Source organism: Rhinolophus sinicus, chromosome 8, assembly GCF_057876585.1.
Source record: "Rhinolophus sinicus isolate RSI-liver-muscle chromosome 8, RSI-T2T, whole genome shotgun sequence".
Classification (NCBI taxonomy): Eukaryota; Metazoa; Chordata; class Mammalia; order Chiroptera; family Rhinolophidae; genus Rhinolophus; species Rhinolophus sinicus.
Window position 1 is genome coordinate 10,975,977 of NC_142508.1, and position 22,489 is coordinate 10,998,465.

The 22,489-nt window shown below is 41.3% G+C and overlaps 1 protein-coding gene across 14 annotated transcripts in view; it reads left to right on the forward strand.

Moving 5' to 3' along the window:
- DGKI (diacylglycerol kinase iota) overlaps window positions 1–22,489 on the forward strand; it is a 377,839-nt gene that overhangs the window by 100,555 nt on the left and 254,795 nt on the right. For all 14 annotated transcript variants that reach the window (XR_012490351.2, XR_012490352.2, XM_074315319.2 and 11 more), the window contains exon 2: window positions 20,150–20,258. Coding sequence is in view for 12 of the 14 variants with exons in the window: in XM_074315319.2 (XP_074171420.2) it covers window positions 20,150–20,258 (109 nt within the window). In the remaining 2 variants the exon portion in view is untranslated. The remainder of the gene's footprint in view (window positions 1–20,149; window positions 20,259–22,489) is intronic.

Consider the following 22,489-nt stretch of genomic DNA (forward strand, 5'->3'; position numbering starts at 1 on the left):
GGTAGATGTTACAACTGATAGTATAGCTTTGATGATTTCCTCTGTTCACCTGGCATGTGAGAACCTTCTGGAAAATGAATGCACAGCATAAGTGAGAAGAATAATGTCACTCAGGACCAGAATATTAGATCGACTTAGCCATTCTGGACTTCTTGATATTATTATTCTGTAAGTAATTGTGGTCTTCTGGGAAGGGGCAGGCCTCATCAGCTCTCACTTAACCTGTGCAACCACAAAAATTCCTTTGGACCAGATTGGTAGCTTTTTTCTCAGAACTTGCCTGGGTTCTAGGTGACCTTAGCATTGGACAATTTTATGGTTAGAATAATAAAGTTCACTATTGGCATTATATGGATGTCGGACAACATTAAAAGTATGTCTTCAGTAAAAGGAATGACAAATTAAAGGCAGATGCCAGTTGGAGGATACTTTTTCTCCTCATTCCTTTCCTATCTGTAGGAAACCAGTACCTCAAACAATTGAAGGTATAATACAGATATAAATATAAAGTGAAAATAAATATATTAATATTATACTGTCAGTGTACTGGGGACCTTGTGCTAAGAGGTAATGCCTTCCCAAACAGCCTCAAACGAGTCCTATTGAATGCCTCATTTGCCCACTCTTTCTTACAGAACCGTTCTGCTTGGGGGCCTATGGTGGGGCATGGCTGCCCTGCAAAACCTTGTTGAATTTGGCTTTGAAAATGATAGATTTGTGTTCAAGGGGAAAATGGAGACATACGCTCAAACTCTGTGATCTATTAATCAACTACAGCAGGGCTCACCAAGAAAATCGCCTGGTTTTAAGAGAGAGTCCTGAAAAAGTTGAGACACATGTAACACTCTTGGCCGACGAGGCTGCTGAGAGACCTCTGCTGTAGAGAAGGTCCCTGATGGGAGAATCAGCCATGTCCCCACGTCACCCAGCGTGGCTGTAGGTCCATTAAGAGATCTGACAGCGTACACCTTTCCACTTGACAGGGTTTCACTGCTGAGAATCCCACTCAGGTGGGCTGCAAGCAATAGTTAGGTACCTTTGAGGACACGTTTTGTGTGGATTCAGGTTTTAGGCCCTGTTTAAATTTCAGGGGCGTGTCTTAAAGGCAGGACTAGGATAGCAAATAGATGCAGAACATTTAGTTGTCCAAGACAGTAGAGTATCCTGTGCCAAGACCAGGAACCCTTTGCTGACCAACATACTGACAGAGCGGAAGACCCTGTCCCTTGTGTGTTTCATACAGAAATCCATCCTGTTGAAAAGTCTGGTCCTTTTTCATTGCGATCACATTTGCCACAAGTCCCTCTAACAGGACAGTTTTTGTGCATGTCAGATGGCATGGCGTGGTCCAGCTCTGGGTTCCCTAGGGTCACTTTTGCTTCCCATAGGGGGCTTTCTTCTCTTGCCTTCCTCAGGGCTGGGAGAACTGCGCCCTTGCCCATGTTTGCTGCAGTCTTCCCGGGCCATCCTGGGTTGCCCTCCATGCCCGTCAGGCTGCTGCCACCTTCAGAGAGTCTCATGTTCCTCTGAGGCCGTGACACTATAGCTGAGCCATGGTGGCTGGAGCCTTGTGAGTCCTGCAGAGAATGCCCTTGAGACCCACAGACTGGTCCTGAGTGAGAGAGAGCGCTGCACATTCCCCCTTCCATTTTTAGTTATAATGCCTCTTCGTCACTGGCCTTCACTCCTTTCTCAGCCTTGCCTGCCAAGACTCACACTGCAGTTCCTGTCAGGGGGGACATCTCTTCCCCAAGGGGCTACCCTTTGGGTTCCGATCCCAGCTCCATTCTTTATTAACTTGCTATTTTGGACGAGTTACATAACGTCCCTGGGCTTCACCTACTCATCTATAAAGCTGCTTGAGAATAATGCTGCCTCGTGTTTGCTTTGAAAAACAAAGCTCATATATTGTCTGACAGAAAGTAGATGCTTAGTTGCTCACTACGGTTGTCCCCACAAGGTGAGGACCCATCCTGCCGGGCCAATTGGTTCTGGTTTTAATTCACTAGAGATGCTTTGAGGGGGTGGGCCCATGTGGGTGAGTCACGGCTCCTCGTTCAAGGCGGGACTGCGCTCTGAGCACATCCTGAGACGGCAGCCTCCAAGGAGCGCTCCTCTTCGGATGGGAACGAACAGGGCTCACGATGTCTCCTTCCACCAGGAGGATTGTGTAATTTGCAGCGAGGATGCGAAGGGGATGTTTAAGCCATCCGAGGTAGTGTGTATGGAAACAGGGTGATAAGTATGTGCTGAGCTAGTCTTCACCCAGGAATGGCCATCGGGCAGCAGGCCATGTGAGAAGTCTTCCTGGGAAGGTCAAGTGTGAACCCCTTGGTCATCCTGTTCCCTTGTTAGAATTGAATCTTTCCCTCCTTTGTGCCTCATTCCCAGCCTACAGAATATTTCTCTTTTCATTAATTTTCATGGGAATTTCACTTACCACTTCCAAATATATACATACAGGATTAAAATAAAAATTAAGAGACATTTTTATATTAGTGTGTACACACACACACACACACACACACACACACAACTGTTACTGACTGGTACCTACGCTAGAGTGTAAATGAGCAAATAGAAATAGCTTGAAACCTTGCAGAAGCTCCAAAGCATCTTAGAAAATGATGCTGTCACTTAAAATGTACTTTTCTATTCTTTGATTTTTATTTCACTTTTTCATTTTCCTGAGAACTGTTCCCTGCAGCTAAAATGCCAACGACTCATTCTAAATCAAGTTCTGCTTTCTTCTAAGTTACAGAAAGAAAAAAAAAATTAGTTTTTCTTTCCCTTTTCCTTCTTGAGAACCAATAAAAACACATCTGAGCCATTTCTCCCCGGGATTAAATAATAAGGCCTCCCACTTCCCACAGGCTCTAAGCCACCAAATGGAGGAAAGCAACACTTTTGGAATTTTTCTGTGTACAGGGCAAAATCAGTTCATGTAGTTCCAATCACCTTAACAAATATTGGCCACCTACTATTTGCTGTGCACTTTGTGGCCCCAAATAAGACCCAGTCTCTGTCTCCAAGTATTCTATAATAAGAAAGATCAGGAGTGTGAACTGACCTTATAGTACAAGTGAACTAGGACAAGTTCCATAAGAAAAGGTAAGAGCCAGTTTGGAAGGAGAGAGTAAAGTTAGCAGTGAGCAAAAGTATATTTGATACAACATTCGGCAAGAGGCAGGTAGAAATGGACTCAGAACAACATTAGTGGGAAATTTTGCTTAATCCAGTAGATAAAGTTTTGCATTTTCCCCCCGCAGAGGGAGAGGCAAAGGAATAGGTCAGTAATGGTGCTGATAAATGTTTAAATTTGAGGAGAGAAAGGTTAAGGGGGCACCTACCTCTACCTTGACTTTTGGGAGTTTGCACACAGAGCTCTTTGTAGTGATGGAAGGGACGGAGGTGAAGTTTGGGACTTACGGAGAGATGCTTTCTTGGTCAGTGATAAAATGCTCACTCTTGGTGTACCTGTCAGTCTTTCAATAGAGGCTGTGTGTATTCAAGGCTGTACATTATCATTTGCTTTTAAAGATCATTAAGGGAATAGTGATTTCATTTCTGATTACCTCCCTGCTGAGTTTTCCTCCACTGGCGTATTTTGCTTTATGTTTGAGTTAACCTCTTCTGGATCCAGCTGCCTTCGGGTTACTGGTGTAAAGTAGGAGTGACTGGCAGGTTGTTATAGCAACTGAATGTGATAGCGGTTGGGGATACCTGTGGGGATTGATCACAAGCTCGAATAGTCTGCAGGCTTTTCTTAGGAAATTTAACAGTCAATTAATGGCCTTCCTTGCAGTTTTCAGTCTGACAATCTATCTTTTCATGAATGTTCAGATGGTCTGACGATGCTAAAAAATTATGGGACAGTTGTAAGAAGGTCTTATGATGCCCAGAGAACTGGAATACTGAATGTTCTATTGTGGTTCTATTAAGGTTGTGAATAAGAAAGATTTGGCAGAGACCAGATGGTAATGGACTCACGTATATAAAAGCTTTTGTGATTCTCATTGTCTGTGACCTCCATAGTAGGTCGTTTAAGGCTTCATCTTCCTGTCCTCAGACATCCTGCTTCATGCTCTGTTTCTTTCCATCATACTCCCTACATGTGAGCCATCATGGTGACTCTTGGTACCAGCCCAAGACAGTCACTGTCACAGCTCCGGACCTTGGCTATGCTTTCCCTTCTTTATAGCAAGCTTGGAACCTTTTTCTTCATCTAGTTAAATTCTTCTCAGGCTGAGCTCAAATGGTAAGCCTTCTCTACTCCTTGGTGATGCCTTCTTTACTCCCTCCCGTCTTGTAGGCAGAAGTCACTCCTTTTTCTGTGCCCCCTGAAGACTAGCCAAACCACTAGTGTAGTAAGTTGGGGGTTTTATCATGGTGATTCTTCAAGGAGCACAAAACATTGCTGAGTAACACGTGTTTCCTTGTAGCTTTGCATGCTCCTGTTCTTTTTCACGAGACAGGGCACTGTTGCGTGTGCCCACACTGGCTTATCCTGGTGGGCATGTCCTGAATATACCACGGTACCACCCTAAGTGATGCAGGGGCTTTAATAATGACCCTCGAGGGCACCATATAATACTCAAGTGATGCTTTGGATGATGCTGAAACGATGGTGTTCCCGGACTTGAAGGAACTTTCAAAATGGGAGGGAAAGCGGGCAGTGTGTCTCGTAATCGTCCCATCTTCTCTCTCATCAGAGTGACACACTTTTGGCCCGAGTTTCTCAGTCTAACATTTAATGGCAAGGACTATTTAATGCCTTGGCCTCAGAGCTTCAGATTTTGTAGGTCTGTGATTGACTCCTAATTAAGAGAATGTGCCCCAAGCTTGGCCGATGACTGCACAGCTGGACCAAGGAGCATCAATCTCACAGCGGCTTTCATCCCTGACTTCACCTTCCATTTCCCCAGGGAGGTTTTCCAAATGTCAAGGCCTGGGTCCTACCCACACCATTGAAATCAGAATCTTAAAACCAAACCACGGATGTAATCTTTTCTGCTTTCTACCAAGAAACAAGGTAGGGCAGGGAGCAGGGGTGAATCTATTACGAGAAATCAGAGAAAAGGTTCATGGTTAGTAGTTTTTATGGTGGTTATTTTAATTTTTGTTTTCTGATAAGGAAGGAGGAAAACAAGATGAACAGCTAGAAGGTCAGGGTAGGGCCAATACTAATTCTTGGGTGAAAGCATTAATATTTGTGAAGGCACGGAAATGAGCCATTTACTTGAGCTAGAGAAAGACCACATCTATGGGCAAAGTTCAGGTTCAGGATATAGATTTAATGTGGGAAAGAATAAGGAGTTACTTTGTTTCTAAGCAGAAGAGTAATTTTATAGATGACATTTAATTTCAATAAGATGTCCTATTGCTATGGTTAGGGTGTGTCTTAGCTTGGACTGCATTAAAAAAAAAAAAAGATACCATTGATGAGGTGGCTTAAACAACAGGAATTTATTTCTCACAGCTCTGGAGATGGAGAAGTCCAAGGTGAAGGTGCTCATTGATTTGGTTCTCTTCCTGTTTTGCAGATGGTTTTCTCACCATGTCCCTGTGTCCCTACGTGGGGCAGAGAGAGGGAGAGGGAGAAAGAGCGGGGAGGGAGCAAGCTCACGCTCTAGTCTCTTCCTCTTTTTATAAGGACACTAATGGCGTCATGGAAGCCCCATCCTCTTGACCTCATCCAAACCTGATTATGTCACTAAGGCCCCACGTCCAAATACCATCACATTGGGAGTTAGAGCGTCATTCAGCGTATGAATCTGGTGGGGGCCACACACATTCGGTTCCTACAGGGTGAATTGAAATAAAGGGTAACACAGAAGAAGGATTTTGTCCAGGACTAGTTTGTGTGGTAGTGGTGGGATGCTGGCTGCCTCCTATTTTGCATGTCCAATTTGATGAACCAAGATCTAACATGACATTTTGTCAATCCATGCCGTCTTTCCCTCTCCCCACCCCTTGGTTCTGTTGCCCTTTCCACTTCCCTGGGTCCACCTCTATGCTGAATATGTCATTGTTTCCTATCTAAGGTAAATGTCTAAAAGTCAGTGTAAAAACAATACAAGAAAACCTCAAAAGCAGCAATTATGATTACTCACATTTTTTAAGATGAAGATTGCCTTAAGACAGTCTGCATTGTTTAAAATATATATTTTTAAACTAAATATGTATTAGGTGTTTTTAACATTTTTGGACCCTTAAAAGAATCCTAAATTCTAAGGAAAACAATTTTAACATTTTAGATTTATAGTGGAGATGAATTTTTGCCCAATATTGCTTCAGAACATTGCATTTAGGAGAACTCTCTTAAAACTGGAAGAGAGGAATAAATATTGACAAAATAGGAAAGATTCCAAGATCAGAAAGAACTGTTTTAAAATAATCTACTTTGTTTGAAGAGGGAAGTTTTCCACATTCAAATACATTATATCACAGAGAGTGAGAGATCTTATACATTTGATTATGGGGCCATGGACCAATAATGTCTGAGAAATATTGAAAATGGTAGAGTTCCTGGAAGATTGGTAAAAGGTGAATTTACAGCTTAATAAGTTTAGTGGCAATCTGTATAAAACTCCACTGAGTCCTTAAATAGATGTTTTAGGTAGACGTAGTAAGGAAAATCATGATGAGCTAGCATGAGTTCCTTAAAAGAAATCTATACAATTAGCCTCATTTCATTTATTGGATATGATTACTGTAGTGATAGACTTGGGAAATTCTGTAGACAACTGTGTCTAGATTTCAGCAATGCATCTGATAGTTTTTCACGGTTTCCCTATGGTCAAGATTGGTCCCCATGGATATTATTAATTCCAAGATGGAGGCAGGTTTCTATTTGAGCAGGAAATCTTCACTTAGTTAATGCAATTAACTAAATGCAGTTGTGCACCTGGTTGCAACTTTTGTTTTCTTTTTCTTTTTTGAGTGGGCATTGTAACTTTCATCCATGACTTAGGTGAATCATATGTGAATGCTTATCAACTTATCGATTTGAACTTATTCTCCCCTGAGACATAGAGCTAATGCACATGATGATAGAAATCGGAATTTGATATGTAGCAGCTGAAACAATGGTCCAGTATGTACCAGTGAAATGTAACAAAAGATTATACATTTAGAAAATGTGGCAATTAGATTAATGGATAAGTATCAATCCTTACCCCGACCTGTGCTCTAGGGTATTTGTCTAGTTTCATCTTACTTGGAAATTCCAAGCTGAAGCTGACTGGCCATTTTTCAAGGTTCTTGGTAGAACTAGCTCCTGAGTTGTGGAGAAGGTTAGACTTGATTGCTTTGGTAACCCTGGAAGTCTATTATTCTTTGGAATTTCTTTGAGAAACTGTTTTATAAAATGCACCATCTCTCCCTTTCTGATCGTAGATCTAAGTCACCCATCTTATCTATCAAACTTGGTTTCAAATAGCCTATTGCTGTTTGGATAAAATAAAACCTACCCTCAAAGGATGAGAATGGTCAGCCTCCAGAATGTTCAAAAGAATGGCTGCAGGTTCAGAAGGTATTTCCAAAAAAGAGGAATCCAGTGTCTGAACAAGACACTGGAATCTCAGTAAAATACTGTTTGTTATTGAGAGAGATTTTGTGTGTATGTAGTATATGGTAGGCACTGAATAAAAACACTGAATGCCTAAAAGTCTGGTTCTGAAACTCATTTTTTTTTCTTTTCTAAATATACTGCCTTCCCCTTTCTTAAAAACTCTTATGGAATAGAGTTTTTCCTGTTATCTTGGAATTACAGCCAAGTCCAAAACTGGATACTGTAAACATACTAAGTATTCTGTGTTTAGAGAGCTACCAGTGGTTAAGGCCAGACAGCTGTCTGGGAGGGCTGAGACCAGAAAAGGACTCCATGAAAGCCTTTACCTTCACTCCTGTAAATCTATATGAAGAGAGGATGGAAGGGAAAATGTTGCTGTATTTGGAGGACAATGTTAGTAAAGAAAGTTTATTTGCTTCCCTTATTCTGTAGCTGCTGCTAGAGGTAAGGCAAGAGGACTCAAAGAGAAAATCATACAACTCATCGGTGTCTGCAAGAAGGTACCGCAGACATTTCAACTCCTATTATGGCATCTGCTTAGCTCATGGACTCTCAGTCGCCTGACCATCCAGTACTAGAAATAAATAGTGAAGAGACATCTTGGTGGGGGACTGCCAGGCAGAAATGGTGCACACGCTATGGTTCCCTCAAGTTCTTGGTTCCCTAAAGTTTTGGAAGATTGATTCCACCCAGACTCTTAGGCCCAGGTAGTTGAATTTTTTCTTTTGTGGGAGAAGAAGAATCTTGTTAGTATCACGATTTTGGGTTAATTGGAGGTAAGCAAACAACAACCCTTCCATTAGAAGACTGAAGCATGAGGCTATTGCCATCCGGGATCTGCTGGAGGATAGGACCCAATCTTGGTCAAGTGGTCGGTGCTGAGGGCACTCTGGGGGTGAGCTCCGGGTCGGTGACATCTACTGAAGCTACCACCCGTCAAGACAGTGAGCCCAGCCTGTCCAGGCAAGGCTAGTGCTGCTGCCAACCTCATCCAATCAACTGGTAATTTCCAGAGTTCTGAAAAGTATGGCTTTGACCATTTTTGCCAGTATTCTCATTGCTCTTATGAAGGAGCAGCTTTTCAGAGGTTCTGACTCTGCCGTTTCCACGACTGGCACAGGAATGAGAATGGCAGAGTGGGTGGAAGTGTCTTCCACTTTTTTTGGTAAGTAGAAGTTTTTAATTCTGATGAAGTCCAGTCGATCATTTTCTTTATGGTTAGAACTTTCTAAATCCTATCTAACAGAAAATCATTGTCTACTCCGAAGTCATAAAGGTAAATTTTTTATGTTTTCTTCTAGAAGCTTTATAGTTTTAGCTTTCTAGGTTTATATCTGTGATCCCCATTGAAGCTTTATTTGTAGACAGTATATGACAAGGGTCAAGGTTATTTCCAATACGAATAATCATTTTTCCCCCAGCATCATTTGTTAAATTCATGTTTCCATTGATTTGTTTCCATGCCTGTTTTGAAGCCAAGCATGGGGGGTCTGTTTCTGGAATCTCTGTTCTTTTCCATTGATCTATTTATTAATTCTTCGCTACTACACGATCTTGATTTATTTGTCTTGATAGTTAGTCTTGAAACTGGGTAGTGAAAGTCTTCCAACTTTTTCTTCTTTTTCAAGATTATTTGACTATTTTATGTCTTTTTTATTTCTATATGAATTTTAAAGTCAGCTGGGTTTTCACAGGGATTGTGTTGAATCTATGTATCACTTTGGGAAGATTTGACATCTTAACAGTATTGAGTCTTTCAATATACAGATATCATATCTTTATTAATTTACAACTTCTTTAATTTCTCTCAGTAATGTTTTATGGTTTTCAGTGTAAGGGCATATATATGTTTTATAAGATTTATCACTTAATAGTTCATGTTTTGGAATGTCGTTAATGGGTATTTAAATGTTTTTAATTTTCAGTTTATTGTTGCTTATATATAGAACTGCAGTTGACTTTTGTGTATGGCTTCTATACATTATGACAGCAAACTCACTTATTAATTCTGGTAGATGTTTGTCGGATTACTTGGGATTTTACACAATCATGCCATCTGCAAATAAAATCAGTGTTATTTTTTTCCTTCCCAATCTGTATGCCTTATTTTTTTCTTTACTTTCCCCCCTACCGCCTCGTAGTACACCGGCTAGGACTTCCAGTACAATGCTGAATAGAAGTGATGAAAGCAGACATACTTTGTTTCGATCTTAGGGGAAAGTGTTCAGTCTTTCACCATCGCGTATGATGTTACAGATTTTTCATACATACCCTTTATCAGATTGAGGACATTTTTTTTTTCTCTTTCTGGCTTGTTGAAAGTTTTTAATCTTAATTTCTTCTTTTGCAAGTAGGCCTGCAGGACCCATGAGGTATGACAGTGTACATAATGATAAATTAGTAGCTAGGAAGGCAGGGAAAATAAAAAGAACATGTACACTGGCAGACCAAAACCAGATGGGATGGGCCAAGTCGTACAATGATATTGTAGACAAACCGAGGCGGAGAGACCGGATTTCTAGTCCTGGCGCTGTCACCAGCTAGCCATTTGGCCTTCAGTAAGGCATTTTGCTCTCTACCTACCACTCAGCTCAGCTGACAACCCTTGACTTCTCTTAGATACCACATGTTCTTGGTTTCCTTGACTTTATTGTAAGACTTGAGATTGGGCAGTGCTTTGTTTGCTAACCCTTCTTTTAAGTAGTTCTTTTACTACAGTCTCTTCCTCTGAACCATCTAGGGGGACATTCTTTTGTTGCCAGGACCCTTTCCTCACTGATACAATATATAGGGGTGTTCCTGGGTTATTGTGCCTCGGGCTGACCTCAGAATAGGTAGGTAGGTCTCTGCCTCTAATCCCAACTTCCCCCCAGCCTCATCTATATTCATAATATCTGGATCGTAGTGTAGGAAAATCATCTGAACTACTTTGAATGTCATTTGACTCCATTCCTTTGGGTCATGCAGGTTTTTGCCTTTTGAGCCCCTTTTGAGAATACAGATTCCTTCATGAGGGACATAGCATAAACTGTTTTCAGTTGACAAAATTGCCTTGGGTTATCTAATCAGGGACACCATTAGCTGAGCAAGACTGGGGCTGAGACAGCATAGCTGCCAAGGTGATTGGAAATTGGAGGGGAGGGGGCGGCCCAGTGTCCTAGCGTGGAAATGGGTTTGGGGGAGGCGCTAAAGAGATACTTTTCCTGTTGATAGTTTTACTGGGAACAACCCTATGGAAATGTAAGTCCTTTCCGCTACAATTTCTATGAATGTCCAGAGGGCTTATGTTCTTAAGGTTATTTCTGTTCTCAGTCTCATGCTTTTTCTAAATTTGTTCAATTTCAGATTATCTCTGTATCCCAGTAGGCAAAGTCTATTCTGTGTTCATTGACCTAGTTGTAAAAACCAGCCCCTTCTTCAGTTTCACGTTCAAAAAACCCCGCTGCCTTTAAGGGACTAGACTTCCCTGAAGATTTAAGTACAGGTGGGAGATATGGAGGAGAGGACAAAGGAGGCATTTCCATCACAGCAATACAACAACTGCCAATTAACATTAGACTGTGTTCTTAAAATGCCCTTCAGCTACCCCTTCACTGGGGTGTTTCATTGGTCACTTCAGGGCATCGCACGCCCAGGTCTTGGGCCATCTTTGGATCCTCTCCTCCCTCTCCCTTCTCCATCTTTCCTTCTCTTATTTCTCTCTCCCTTTCAGAGGGAATGCAGAGTGGTAGAATCTCCGGAACCAGACATCTGGGCTCCCATCTGGGCCTTATTACTTATTAGCTGTATGGCTTACATAAGTTACTTAAACTTTTCAATGTCAGTTGTTACATCTGTAAAATGGGCATAAAAAAAACTATGTCATGAGTATTAGAGGTGTAGAGTGGATGCTGTCATTTGCTGCCTTCTCAGAAGCAAGGTGCTCGTTTTACCAGCTCCCAGAAGCACTGGCTGCCCATGGTCTACAGTTCCGCCCTTTCCCAGGCATTGCCCCTGGTATAAGAGCATCTCTTGCCTGGGGATGTACTTCCAAAGGGCTGCCTGTACCCAGAGACGGGATGATGGGGAAGTTCAAAGTCTTGTCTGTGCCTGGAATTGGAACAATTCTCAAGGGCCATTCCCGCTCCAGGACTTCATGTGAGATCAACTGAGGCGTCTGTGGCATTTGCATGTCATTCAGCGTCTCACATTGTCAGCCCTACTTCTCTCACTCCCACAAACTCTAGTCAACCTGAAAATTTCTGTCTCAGAATCTGTTTCCAACCTAAGAGAAAAATGGTTAAGAGAATACCCAATGCCTACTAGGTGCCCAAAAATTTTTTATTGTTATTGTTTAGACAGGCAGACAATTTATTTTATGAGACTTTCCAGAATATTCCAGTCAGAGATAAAACTACACATGGAGTCTTAATTAATGGTTGGAAACATGAGTACTGATCATGGAAAAATGGTTATTGTTTGATTTTTGTACATGTTATTTTACTAGAGCATGTTCTAATGAGCCTGCTCCAATAGAAGGAAAACATTGTTCCTTAGTAGTTCACTCTGACCTGATACTCCGTATAGCACTGTAATTGTGTTGTTTCTGTATATTTGATTAATAACCCAAAGCGGATAGAAGTGCTGACCGTGTATGTCCCCATCAGGTTAGAAGTTAACTTGTGAGAAGCTGATGTGTTATGATTTTATAGACAAAAAGAAAAGTTAATGCCACAGGGATTAAGGTTTTACATCTCTTTTAGCAGTCTTTTTTAGGCATTTCTTTCCTGACCAACTATTCTCAATCTCAGATTCTTATATGCATTTTGCTTTGCGTTTGTCTTCCATGCTGGTTACCTCATGGATGAGTTAAATCAAACTTTATCAGAGGCTGGTTATTTGTATGAGAATGCTATTTTCAACAGTGGATTTTCATAGGAATATGTTTCTGTGTATTATTAGTTTCCGAAGGGGAGCATTATGATCGGAGGGAACCCCAAATTTCATGGGAGCATTTGGAAAAGAGAAGTCAACGTTTTGAAGGTAGCCAAACTCTATCATACTAAATCCAAACTTTGGATCTAGTTTTGAAGTGTGTGTATTTTCTAGGATTTCCGTAACAATGTACCACATACCGAATGGCATAAACAACAGAAATATGTTGTCTCACGGTTCTGGAGGCTGGCAGTTTGAGATCAAGTGCTTGCAGGTTGGGTCCTCCTGAGGCTGTCAGGGTGAACCCACTACAGGCCGCTCCCCTGGCTGCTGCTGGTTTGCTGACCATCGTTGGTGGCCCTTGGCTTGTAGGCACATCACCCTTAACTCTGCCTCCATCTTCACATTACATTCTCCCTGCGTGGGTATCTCTGTCCAAACCTCCCCTCTTTTTATAAGGACGCCAGTCATGTTGGATTAGGGGCCCACCCTAATGACCTCATTTTACCTTGATTCCCTCTGTAAACACCCTGTCTCCAAATAAGGTCACTTCTGAGGAACTGGGGGTTGGGACTTGAACCTATGAATTTTGATGGGGGCGGCACAATTCTACCCTAACAGTAGGATTACTTTTTCCCTTACCTGATGCCTTAAAGAGAAGAATGCCATTAACTCCAGCTAGAATCCAGTTAAGACATCTCGCCTGGTTTTCAAGTGAGGGTTATTGCCGCATTCCCACAGCAGGCCCAGGGCAGTTTGGCTTTGAGGAATGTGTTATGATGAATGAGGCTGGGGAAATAAATCCTGCCTAACCGATGAGTTTCCAAGCATTCACGGGTGTTTAGCAGCCAGTCTGATTCACATACAGATGAAGCACACCAAAAAAAAAAAAGCCTTTTTGGCGTTGCGTTCATTTACATGAATACAATTAAATAAATATTTCCGATGGCATTTGGATCGCATTTTTGTTTTTTTAAATATGTTGGTCAATTAATCTGAGTTGGGAGCGTGGTGCTTTTTAATTTGACCTTAGGCAGGTAGGCAAGTCAGGGGAGAAGAATGATTCATTTGGCAACCATGGGATTATTTACCATGACTGGAAGAAGGCTCTTCTGTTTGAATGAACCCTCTGAACTGCCTGACACATAATGGAAGCTTGTTAAATGTTTATTGATTGAACAGAAGTATCCAGGGAACTTGGAATATTGAGCGCAATCACATAAAAAGCACATATTTATTCAGAGATTTACCATATACCCACGTTGGCTAGCTGCTGCGGGGGCTACTGATATGCATAAGAGAATAGTAATACCAGTGACTCTTTATTATATGTACTGTGTGCAAAGAATCTTGCACACGTTAAAAAATTGTGTCAGCAACTGTGAGCTGAGTAATATTGTTCTTGTTTTACATAAAAGGAAACTGAGGCTAAGAGAGGTCAGGAAACTTGATCTCGCTTAGCTAGTGCTGGGTATGGTAGGGTGGGTTTTTAACCTGTACTTTCCAATGCCTCCCAAACTGGCCCCTCTCCAGGAGAAACTTACATACTTGTGGAGGGAAGACCCGTATAATTGAGGCAGTTAGAACATTAGTATAGCAGGAGGATGTCTCTCTTGCTATGTATGTTTGTGCGATTAGTATTTCATAAACGTGTGGTGCTATGTAACGGTTAAAGTAAATACAGTCTGGAGTTAGGGGCCTGGACTCAGATTTCACTTGGACCTCTTCCTATCTGTGTGATCTTGGACACGGGGCTTAATCATTCTGTGCCATCTTTTTAGTTTTATTACAAAATAGGGGATAATAAAAGTACCAATCTCATTATTGTGAGAAATTTACAAAACATGTAAAATTATTCAGTGCCTGGCAAAATATTTCCTTCTTGAATGGAAGCTTCACAAAGGCAGAGATTTTTCTCTTTTTTTAAATTATTATTAGTTTCAGGTGTACAAAACAACATAGTGATTAGACATTTATATATCTCACAAAGTGGTAACTCCGGTAAATGTATTATTCATCTGACACTGTATATACTTATTACAATATTGTTGACTATATTCTCTATGCTGTACTTTATATCCTCTAGTTTTTAAAATTATAGTTGATATTCAATATTATTTTATATTAGTTTCAGGTATGCAGTGTAGTGGTTAGACATTTATATAATTTATAAAGTGAACCCCCCGCTAAGTCTAGTACCCATTTGATACTATACATAGTTTTTACAATATTATTGACTGTATTCCCCGTACTGTACGTCCCCATGACTATTTTGTAACTACCAATTTGTCCTTCTTAATCCCTTCAGCTTTTTCATCCAGCCCCACACCACCATCCCCATCTAATAACCATCAGTTTTTTTTCTCTGTAGCTATGAGTCTATTTCTGTTTTGTTTGTTTATTCTGTTCTTTAGATTCCACGTGTGAGATCATATGGTATTTGTCTTTCTCAGTCTGACTTATTTCAGTTAGCATAATATTCTCTAGGTCCATCCATGTTGTTACAAATGGTAAGATTTCATTCTTTTTTTATGGCAGAGTAATACTCCATTATATATATGTACCACAATTTCTTATCCAATCGTCTATTGATGGGCATTTCTGTTGTTGCCATATCTTGGCTACTGTGAATAGCACTGCAGTAGACATAGGGTTACATATATCTTTTCCAGTTAGTATTTTGGATTTCTTTGGGTAAATACCCAGGAGTGGAATTACTGAGTCATAGGTAGTTCTGTTTTTAATTTTTTATATCTTTTTTATTCATTCATGTGTCTTACAAATGCTTGGTATAAAATAGATTGTAATTACATTCTTGAAGATTTCCATGTATGTACATTAAAATCATAAAAAAAAATACTCTGAGTTCATATGTAATATGGGTTATGATTTAGGCTCAAATAATTATACAGGTTTGTTCCATACATGAATCTCTGGTGGGATATTTGGAATTTGTGTGGGGCTTGGGACAATGTTTTAATTGTGTGGACTACCCTTAACATTGCAGAAAGCTTGTTTAGATCAACCAGGAAGCATTGTGGGCTGCTTTGAATATACGCAAAGTTCGTGCCAATGTGGTATGGGGGAGGGTGGCGGGCAACACACCAACGCACACACGCGATGATTAAGACCTCTCTTGAGGCACTTGGGGAACTAAACCAAGATACAGAACAACTTCTTAGACAGCTGGTTCCTTTTCTAGGACAAGATGAGTTCACCAGTCTCTAGTGTGTCAGTTGGTTGTTTTAGGAGACGTCCTGGCCAAGGGGACCTCCTGATTCTCTGGTGCCTCTCCTCTCAGCAGGTGGGCCCCTCATTCTGTTCTCACAGGTACAGGCACTCTGAGGGAGGGGGGGAGTTGGCCAGATAGGGATGGATTGAATATGGCAGCCACAGAAACCTGGAAGAAGAGTAGAACCAGAGTGAACTGAAATTTGCAAAAAAGATAATTAGAGGGTATCGTGGCTAAATAATCACTTACTTACATGTTTTCCCATAAAGTTTCAAATATTCTCCTTATGAAGAGTATGTGCTCCATACTCTTCTTTATTTGTTTCAATAAATACATTGTTAAAATTATCTGTTTCATGCTCTGTACAAATACTGTGGCAATAGGATTCCATTTTAATGTTGAACACAAGGCGTTTTGATGGCTTAGGCTTCTTAACACCAAGTTTTACCTCTGCCTTTACCTTTAAAGAGTTGCTTTGAAGGATTGCTGGTCCTCTCTGGAAAGAATCTCACTGAAATGCAAGGCCTGAGATATAATTCATATCATCCTGATCAGATTTCTCAGTCTCTGATCTAATCAGCAAGCTGTTTTGCTTAGCTCCTTGGTCAGATTCATTCATTAACTCAGAAAGCGTTTATTAAATATATGCTGACTCTACCCTGGGCGAGAAGGTAATAAGATTAGTAGATGAATTGAGCCCTGTCCGTTAGGAGTTTATAGTCTTATTGAATGAAGTGAGGGAAATAATAGAATGCTATTTAACATGCACGATGGCTTTTACACTTCAAGTAAGTTAGAGGTTTTCCATGGTAGGTAATTGACATCCATTGTGATTTTGTGCACTTGAAATTGTATTATAGAATTTTTTTTTCACATCTGTTTTACGGTTAATAATTCAATTTTCCATTTCGAAGATTCTTTTGCCATGATAGTCATCCCTGACAAAGTGTTGTAAAATTAATAGAAAGAATCATTGGCGTTTCACTGTTTTACTGACTGGATTTGAGCGAATTCTGAACAGGGGGAACGAATGAGAAGTTGAAACCCCACTGATTTTTTTATTGGAGCAAATTGCAACTTAAAACCCTGCCCTAACACACCCTAAATTCTACTGGACTCTTAAATGTCATCTTGTCAACCAAAACAAGTTCAAATAGAAAAACAACATACTAATTTTATTTAAGGTCTGAGAAATAATGAGGTTACCTTCTTATTTTGGAAGAAAATGTGTATACCTATGTGAATTATTGGGGAAAAAAAGCATTTTCTCCCATGGTTATTTAGAAGAATCGAAAGCTATAATCAGAAGTTATCTCCCACCCCCTGTAGCACCTATATATATTTTTCCTATTCTCTTTCTTATGTAATGTCTTTTTGTGAGGCCCATTTACAGTTCCAGATTGGCAGGCACTTTGATGTTTCTTACTTACTTTTCTCCTAATTCATGTTTATTTGTGTAGCAGATATATAATTTTCTTCTATTAATGTTACAGAAACACCAACTTTAAAGTTGCATCCACAGTGAGGAATAAAAAGTCAACAAAGGCCCTTACTTAATCGTTTGTATTCACAGGGGGGGGAAAGAGTGTGATTTGACTGTACTTTCATTGCGGGCTTGGCCAAGGTTGAATGTTTCTATGTCTCTTATCCTGTTGCCTGCCACATTCCTCTCCTAGAGACACAAGCCATTCCTTGCATCTAACTTGATTATTTGAGCAGTGGGCCCCTCCTGGGTGGTCAGAGTTTACAACGCCTCATGAGTTAAACTCATTTGTCCTGTGGTGTCTACTGTGACAGTAGGTTGTGGTGACTGTGAAGGAGGCTGTAGATTTGGACTCCACAGAGATCTAATTTTCTTGCGAAGAAAACTGGGACTCAGAATCACCATACAGGGCCCTTCCAAGCCAGAAAAAAGTCCTAATGAAAAATGCTCAAGAAGATCCTTAAACTCAGGTGGAGGCAAACATTTGGAGGTTGGAAGATCGCCATGTAAGAATCCTCCAGTGTTCTTGTCTTATTACTCAAGGAAATGGAATCTACTTTGGGGTGAGGGGCCAAAATTGATGTTGTTAATTATTTGCCCTGGTGAAAGTGAATACAATGTCCTCCGACTGTCTTCATTAAAGGCCTACATACTCAGGATGACTCTTTGGGGGCTTATAGAAAGCAAATACATCGCCAACTGCTCAGTGGGAGCTTCTGAAAGTAGGCTACCCGCAAGCCTGATATCACTTCCGACTATGGAAGACCTAGCCACTGTTTCTGGGACTTCCTGTGTAGGAATATTAGAGAGTTAAAAAGGGCGTGTGTGTAGGGGGGCACTGGACACTTGCTGAGTTCTCAGACATACTTGGTCATTGATTAATAGCTGCCCAATCCTGGAAGCTTTCCTGGATTCTGCCCATCATTTCTTCTGGGTGCGGGGCTGCCGTTCATCTCACTCAACTTTATACATTTCATGTCTGGGGGCAGTTCGCAGAGCTCAGTGAATAGTAAAGAGAGATCATCTGTGTCCTAGAGTCCAACAAAGCTTTTAGATTCTGCTCTTACCACCCCCCCCCCGTCCCCCTTTTCCTTCATTGGCTCAGTTGATGGGATTTACCATATAACTGGCCATCACTGCCTTCCTTTGAACCATCCTGCTGTCTGTGCCCTGTTTCTCTGTATAACGAGATGGGTGAAGGAGCCTGAGGGTCTGGGCCTCCCTGGAGATCTGGTGTGTCTGTGGGTCCAGTGGCAGAGGTGGCAGATTCTTATAGCAATGTTCACGTCCCATGAGACAGGCTGTAGGGGGCTAGTCGGCATAAAGTGTTTAAGGAAGTTGCTGATGCTTTCTTGCAGGGCTCCCTCTTGTGGGCCTGGGTAAGGAAGTGCTTTCCCACCTGCCCTGCCAACCTAAGCAGTAAATAGAGGCAAGCCTGAATTACCAGAAATTGAGTTTATTTAAGAATAGTAGAGTAATTACAGTTGGGGACATGCAAGCTGTAGCAAGCGAGTTTGTTGATGGTTTGTAGTGAGCTGTTTTTATGGGTAAGGACCACAAGGAAAGGGGAGTCTAGCTAGAGTCCAAGCAGCAAGTTCATTGGCTGGAAGATGGGGAGAGACTCTTGGCAGATGTTCATTGGTCAAGGGATGAGTTTCAGTCTTCTGTAAATCAGGCATTTACTGGAGATCAGTCTCTGAGTTCAAGTTCGCTCTTCCGACGGCGCATGTGTGAGTGTCCATTTCCTATCCTCCGGTTCCATTTTAGAGAGAAGGGCTTTCACACTCCCACAGAGAAGTTTAAAAACTTTAGCTTACAGAAGAAAGCCCCTGGGGAACATGTGTAAATACAGATTCCTGGGCCTCATGCTCAGAACATTCAGGACTGAGAGCTGCAGCATCACCAGGCCCACCTGACGGCAGTTCAGATCATTCTCGGAGCACGCATGGACTCTTCTGTAGAGGAAACGCTTCTGTCCTTTCTAGGGAGCCACTTAATTAATTTACCAGTTGGCACTCATGTTTAAGCTCAAGACCCTTGTCTGACATTTTTGGTGCAGCTTTTCATAAACTGAGCTTCTATTATGCATGATGATACCAGAAGGTCTCCCTGGGTGGTCCCTGCTTTCTCCCATTATCTTGCTGTGCTTATTCTCTGCACTTTGTTCATATCTCTCTTCCTTCCCTTTGCTCAACAACAGTCACATTTGCTTGCTAAAGCAGTTCCTCTTATTTCTTATCTTTGCAGACCAAGGTCAGGGCCGACTTTGTCAACCTCTTCTGATTCATTGCTTCCTTTCTCACCTAAATTCTGTTATGTTTCGCTGATCAAACTTAAAATCCAACCGATGTGTTCTGGATTTTTCTTGCCATGGGTGTTGGTAAGACATTGGTCTTTCAGCGTTTATGGTTTCTTGACAAATGCAAATTAGTATTCTCCTATTTAGAACCTCAAAATATCTGTTGAGGATGTTCTTGAGAGGAACAAGAGTAAACTTGGAGCTGTGACCAGTTTGGAGAGCACTATGGTGGGAAATAGAGAAATTTCAATAGAAGACCACATGAGCCTGCTTTTCTTGCTGTTACTCTTAGGCAGCTTTAAAATTGTTCAAGTATTATGACGCTCTCCCTCCCGCCCCCAGCCCTAGGGCTCTTTCTGTAAACAAAGAGACCTGCATTGTGCCCTCTACCCTAAACAGGGGCTTACATTTTCATTTCTGGTCCTGAAGCAATATTGCCCCAAAGTGGCCCCCTTAATCTCCCTGTCTTTGAAACCTGCCACTCCATACCTTTACCGTGCACTTTAGAGAGATATATTCCAGTACATTTGTGAAGGTTCACATATGCGGAGGACTAATTCAGGCATCATTTCTATCCCATGGGAAATTTTCAGCTCAGTATTACCTTCTGATGTTGGTTTTCCTTTGTGTTTTTTCTTCTTGCTGCAGGAAAGCAATCTCCCGGACAGGCCTACAGCACCTGGCTCCAGCACATCCCCTCAGCCTTCCTGTGGCAAATGGTCCAGCGAAGGAGCCCAGAGCAACTCTGGATTGGAGTGTAGGTGTCGGCTTTTTTCATTTAAACATAATTCAATTGCATGTGTGTCTCTCTCTTTCTCAGGGTTCCGATAGCTACATGTAAGACTTAATAATTTTCCAGATTGCTCGCTACCAATCTTCAGATATCTAAGTCATTTTCATTTGCAGACTTCTAGGAACAGAGCTCCTTTATATGAAATCAGATGTGTTGAGGACTAAAATAAAATCTTCATGAATCATTTGAAGCACTACTGCCTGAGTGTGCAGCTGTGAGATAAAAGGTACCTCTGTGCACAGGCTTTATTGGTTCCTGCCACGGTGACGAATGGAACTTCCCCTTTGCAACATCATGGAATCTAAATTCGATTTCCTCTACTCAAGTTGTCTTTTCTTCTGTGGTGCTTTCCCCGCCCCCTTTTCTTCTTTTTTGTTCAGAGGGTGACCTCACTTCACATTCCACGTACTTCATGTGCTCCTGTCTGTTATACTTCCTCCCCTCACCCAAGATAAATGGGTCTTGTATGAGTCGGCGTGGGTGTTTTTGCTGATTTTACCATTTCAACCCAAAGACCTCCACAAAAACTATCAACTAAAGTTGAAGATTGCAGTCTGCAATTCTTGATTCAGTTAGAACACATGTAGTGAGTCTTCAGTGGGTCAGGTTCTTGGTCGAAGACATCTCTGACTGTGGATTGAAAGGCTTTGTCCCTTCCTGAAGGAATGCAAGGAACAGCATGAAGGGAGGGGAGGGCTGCTCTGAAACTCTGCCCGTCGGGACTTGAGGATGAATCTTGTTTAGCGTTTTTAGTTGAGTTGAACAGAGTGGAAATCTTCTTCTATAAGAAAGAGCATGACGAGGTGGGGGAAAGGAGTTTTAAAATTAAATTAAATTAGTGGGTTTTTTTTTAGCACATATTCCATGATTTCCTGTCCTTTTATATTATAATATTTTTCTCTCTCTCCTAAGCACACGCTTATTAACATTCTTACTGTACATCAGTCCTAGGAGGGCTCATATAGTATACCACCTGATCATGCTGAATTGTTGTTTAGGAAGACTATTCCTCCCCTGGAGTTTCCCATTATTCCAGGGTGGTTCCTTAATACACTCTTAAATCATAATAAAGTGTAGAATATATTTACATCAGTGTTTACGTAATTTAGAAGAATTAAATATACAAAAAACAGATGAATAAAACCAAAGAAAGATATGCTTTGGACAAATGATGAGCATGTATTAAAAATCAGGGACCCCAAAAAGTTAGTTTAATATTCATGATGTCCCAAACAATCCTCTATTTGGGATGCAAGATTCTAATGACAAGAGTTTAAATCATTTAGATAGAAACAGTCATTAAATCCTTTCTCTGTTCCTTGTGTGACATTAGTCAAGACACTTGATTTCTTTAAGCTTCGGTGATCTCATCTGTAGATGGGGACAGTTGTGGCTCTTCCCCAAGGGGAATTTCATGGGTGTAGTTAGGGTCATAGGTGGCAGTAAGTGTGACAGTTCTTTGTGAACTGCAGATTTAATTACTCATAATTAAAGTAATTGATGAATTCATTTATTGATCACACATTTGTTGAATACTTGCTTTGTTCTAGAACCCGTGTTGGTTCCTTGCGATTCTTAGGTGAGGAAGATGTGGTTTCTGCCTTCAAGAAGCTTAGAATACAGTGGGCAGAAAGCAAGTCAATAGCTAAAGTGCAGAAAGGTGACACCTAGAATAGAGTCCAGAGGACATCACTGCAGTGTGAGGCAGGGCACCCCATCCCCATTTGATGTTGGAAATAGTTATCAGAAATGCTTTTAAAAAGAAGTGTCCCGCTTGAGCCAAAGCTTGATTAGAATGTGTTTCCTTCTGATTCCTGTAGAGAGACATGTACTTTAATATTTCATTGAGATGGTATTCTGGCCTAGTGGTGGGAGGCAGTGATACACGGGAGGGGAAGACCAAATAGGAACGAAGGCTGGGTTCATGTGTGATGGTTCTTTATTCCTTCCTCTCCTTTGATGGTGGGCATCGTGTCATGGTGGCCTGTGGAATTACCATGGTGGCAGGAAGCACTTTGGGAATGTTTAACAATGGAGGAAAAACTGAAAACGTGTGTGAAGACACTTCATCTGAGGGCTGCTTTAGAGATATGCTGTCAGGAGTTATAAGAAGTGACTGAAAAAAAAACACATAATTGTAGGCTAATGCTACTATGAGCAAACAAGCCAAACAGTGACCAACCCTGTAATTCCTT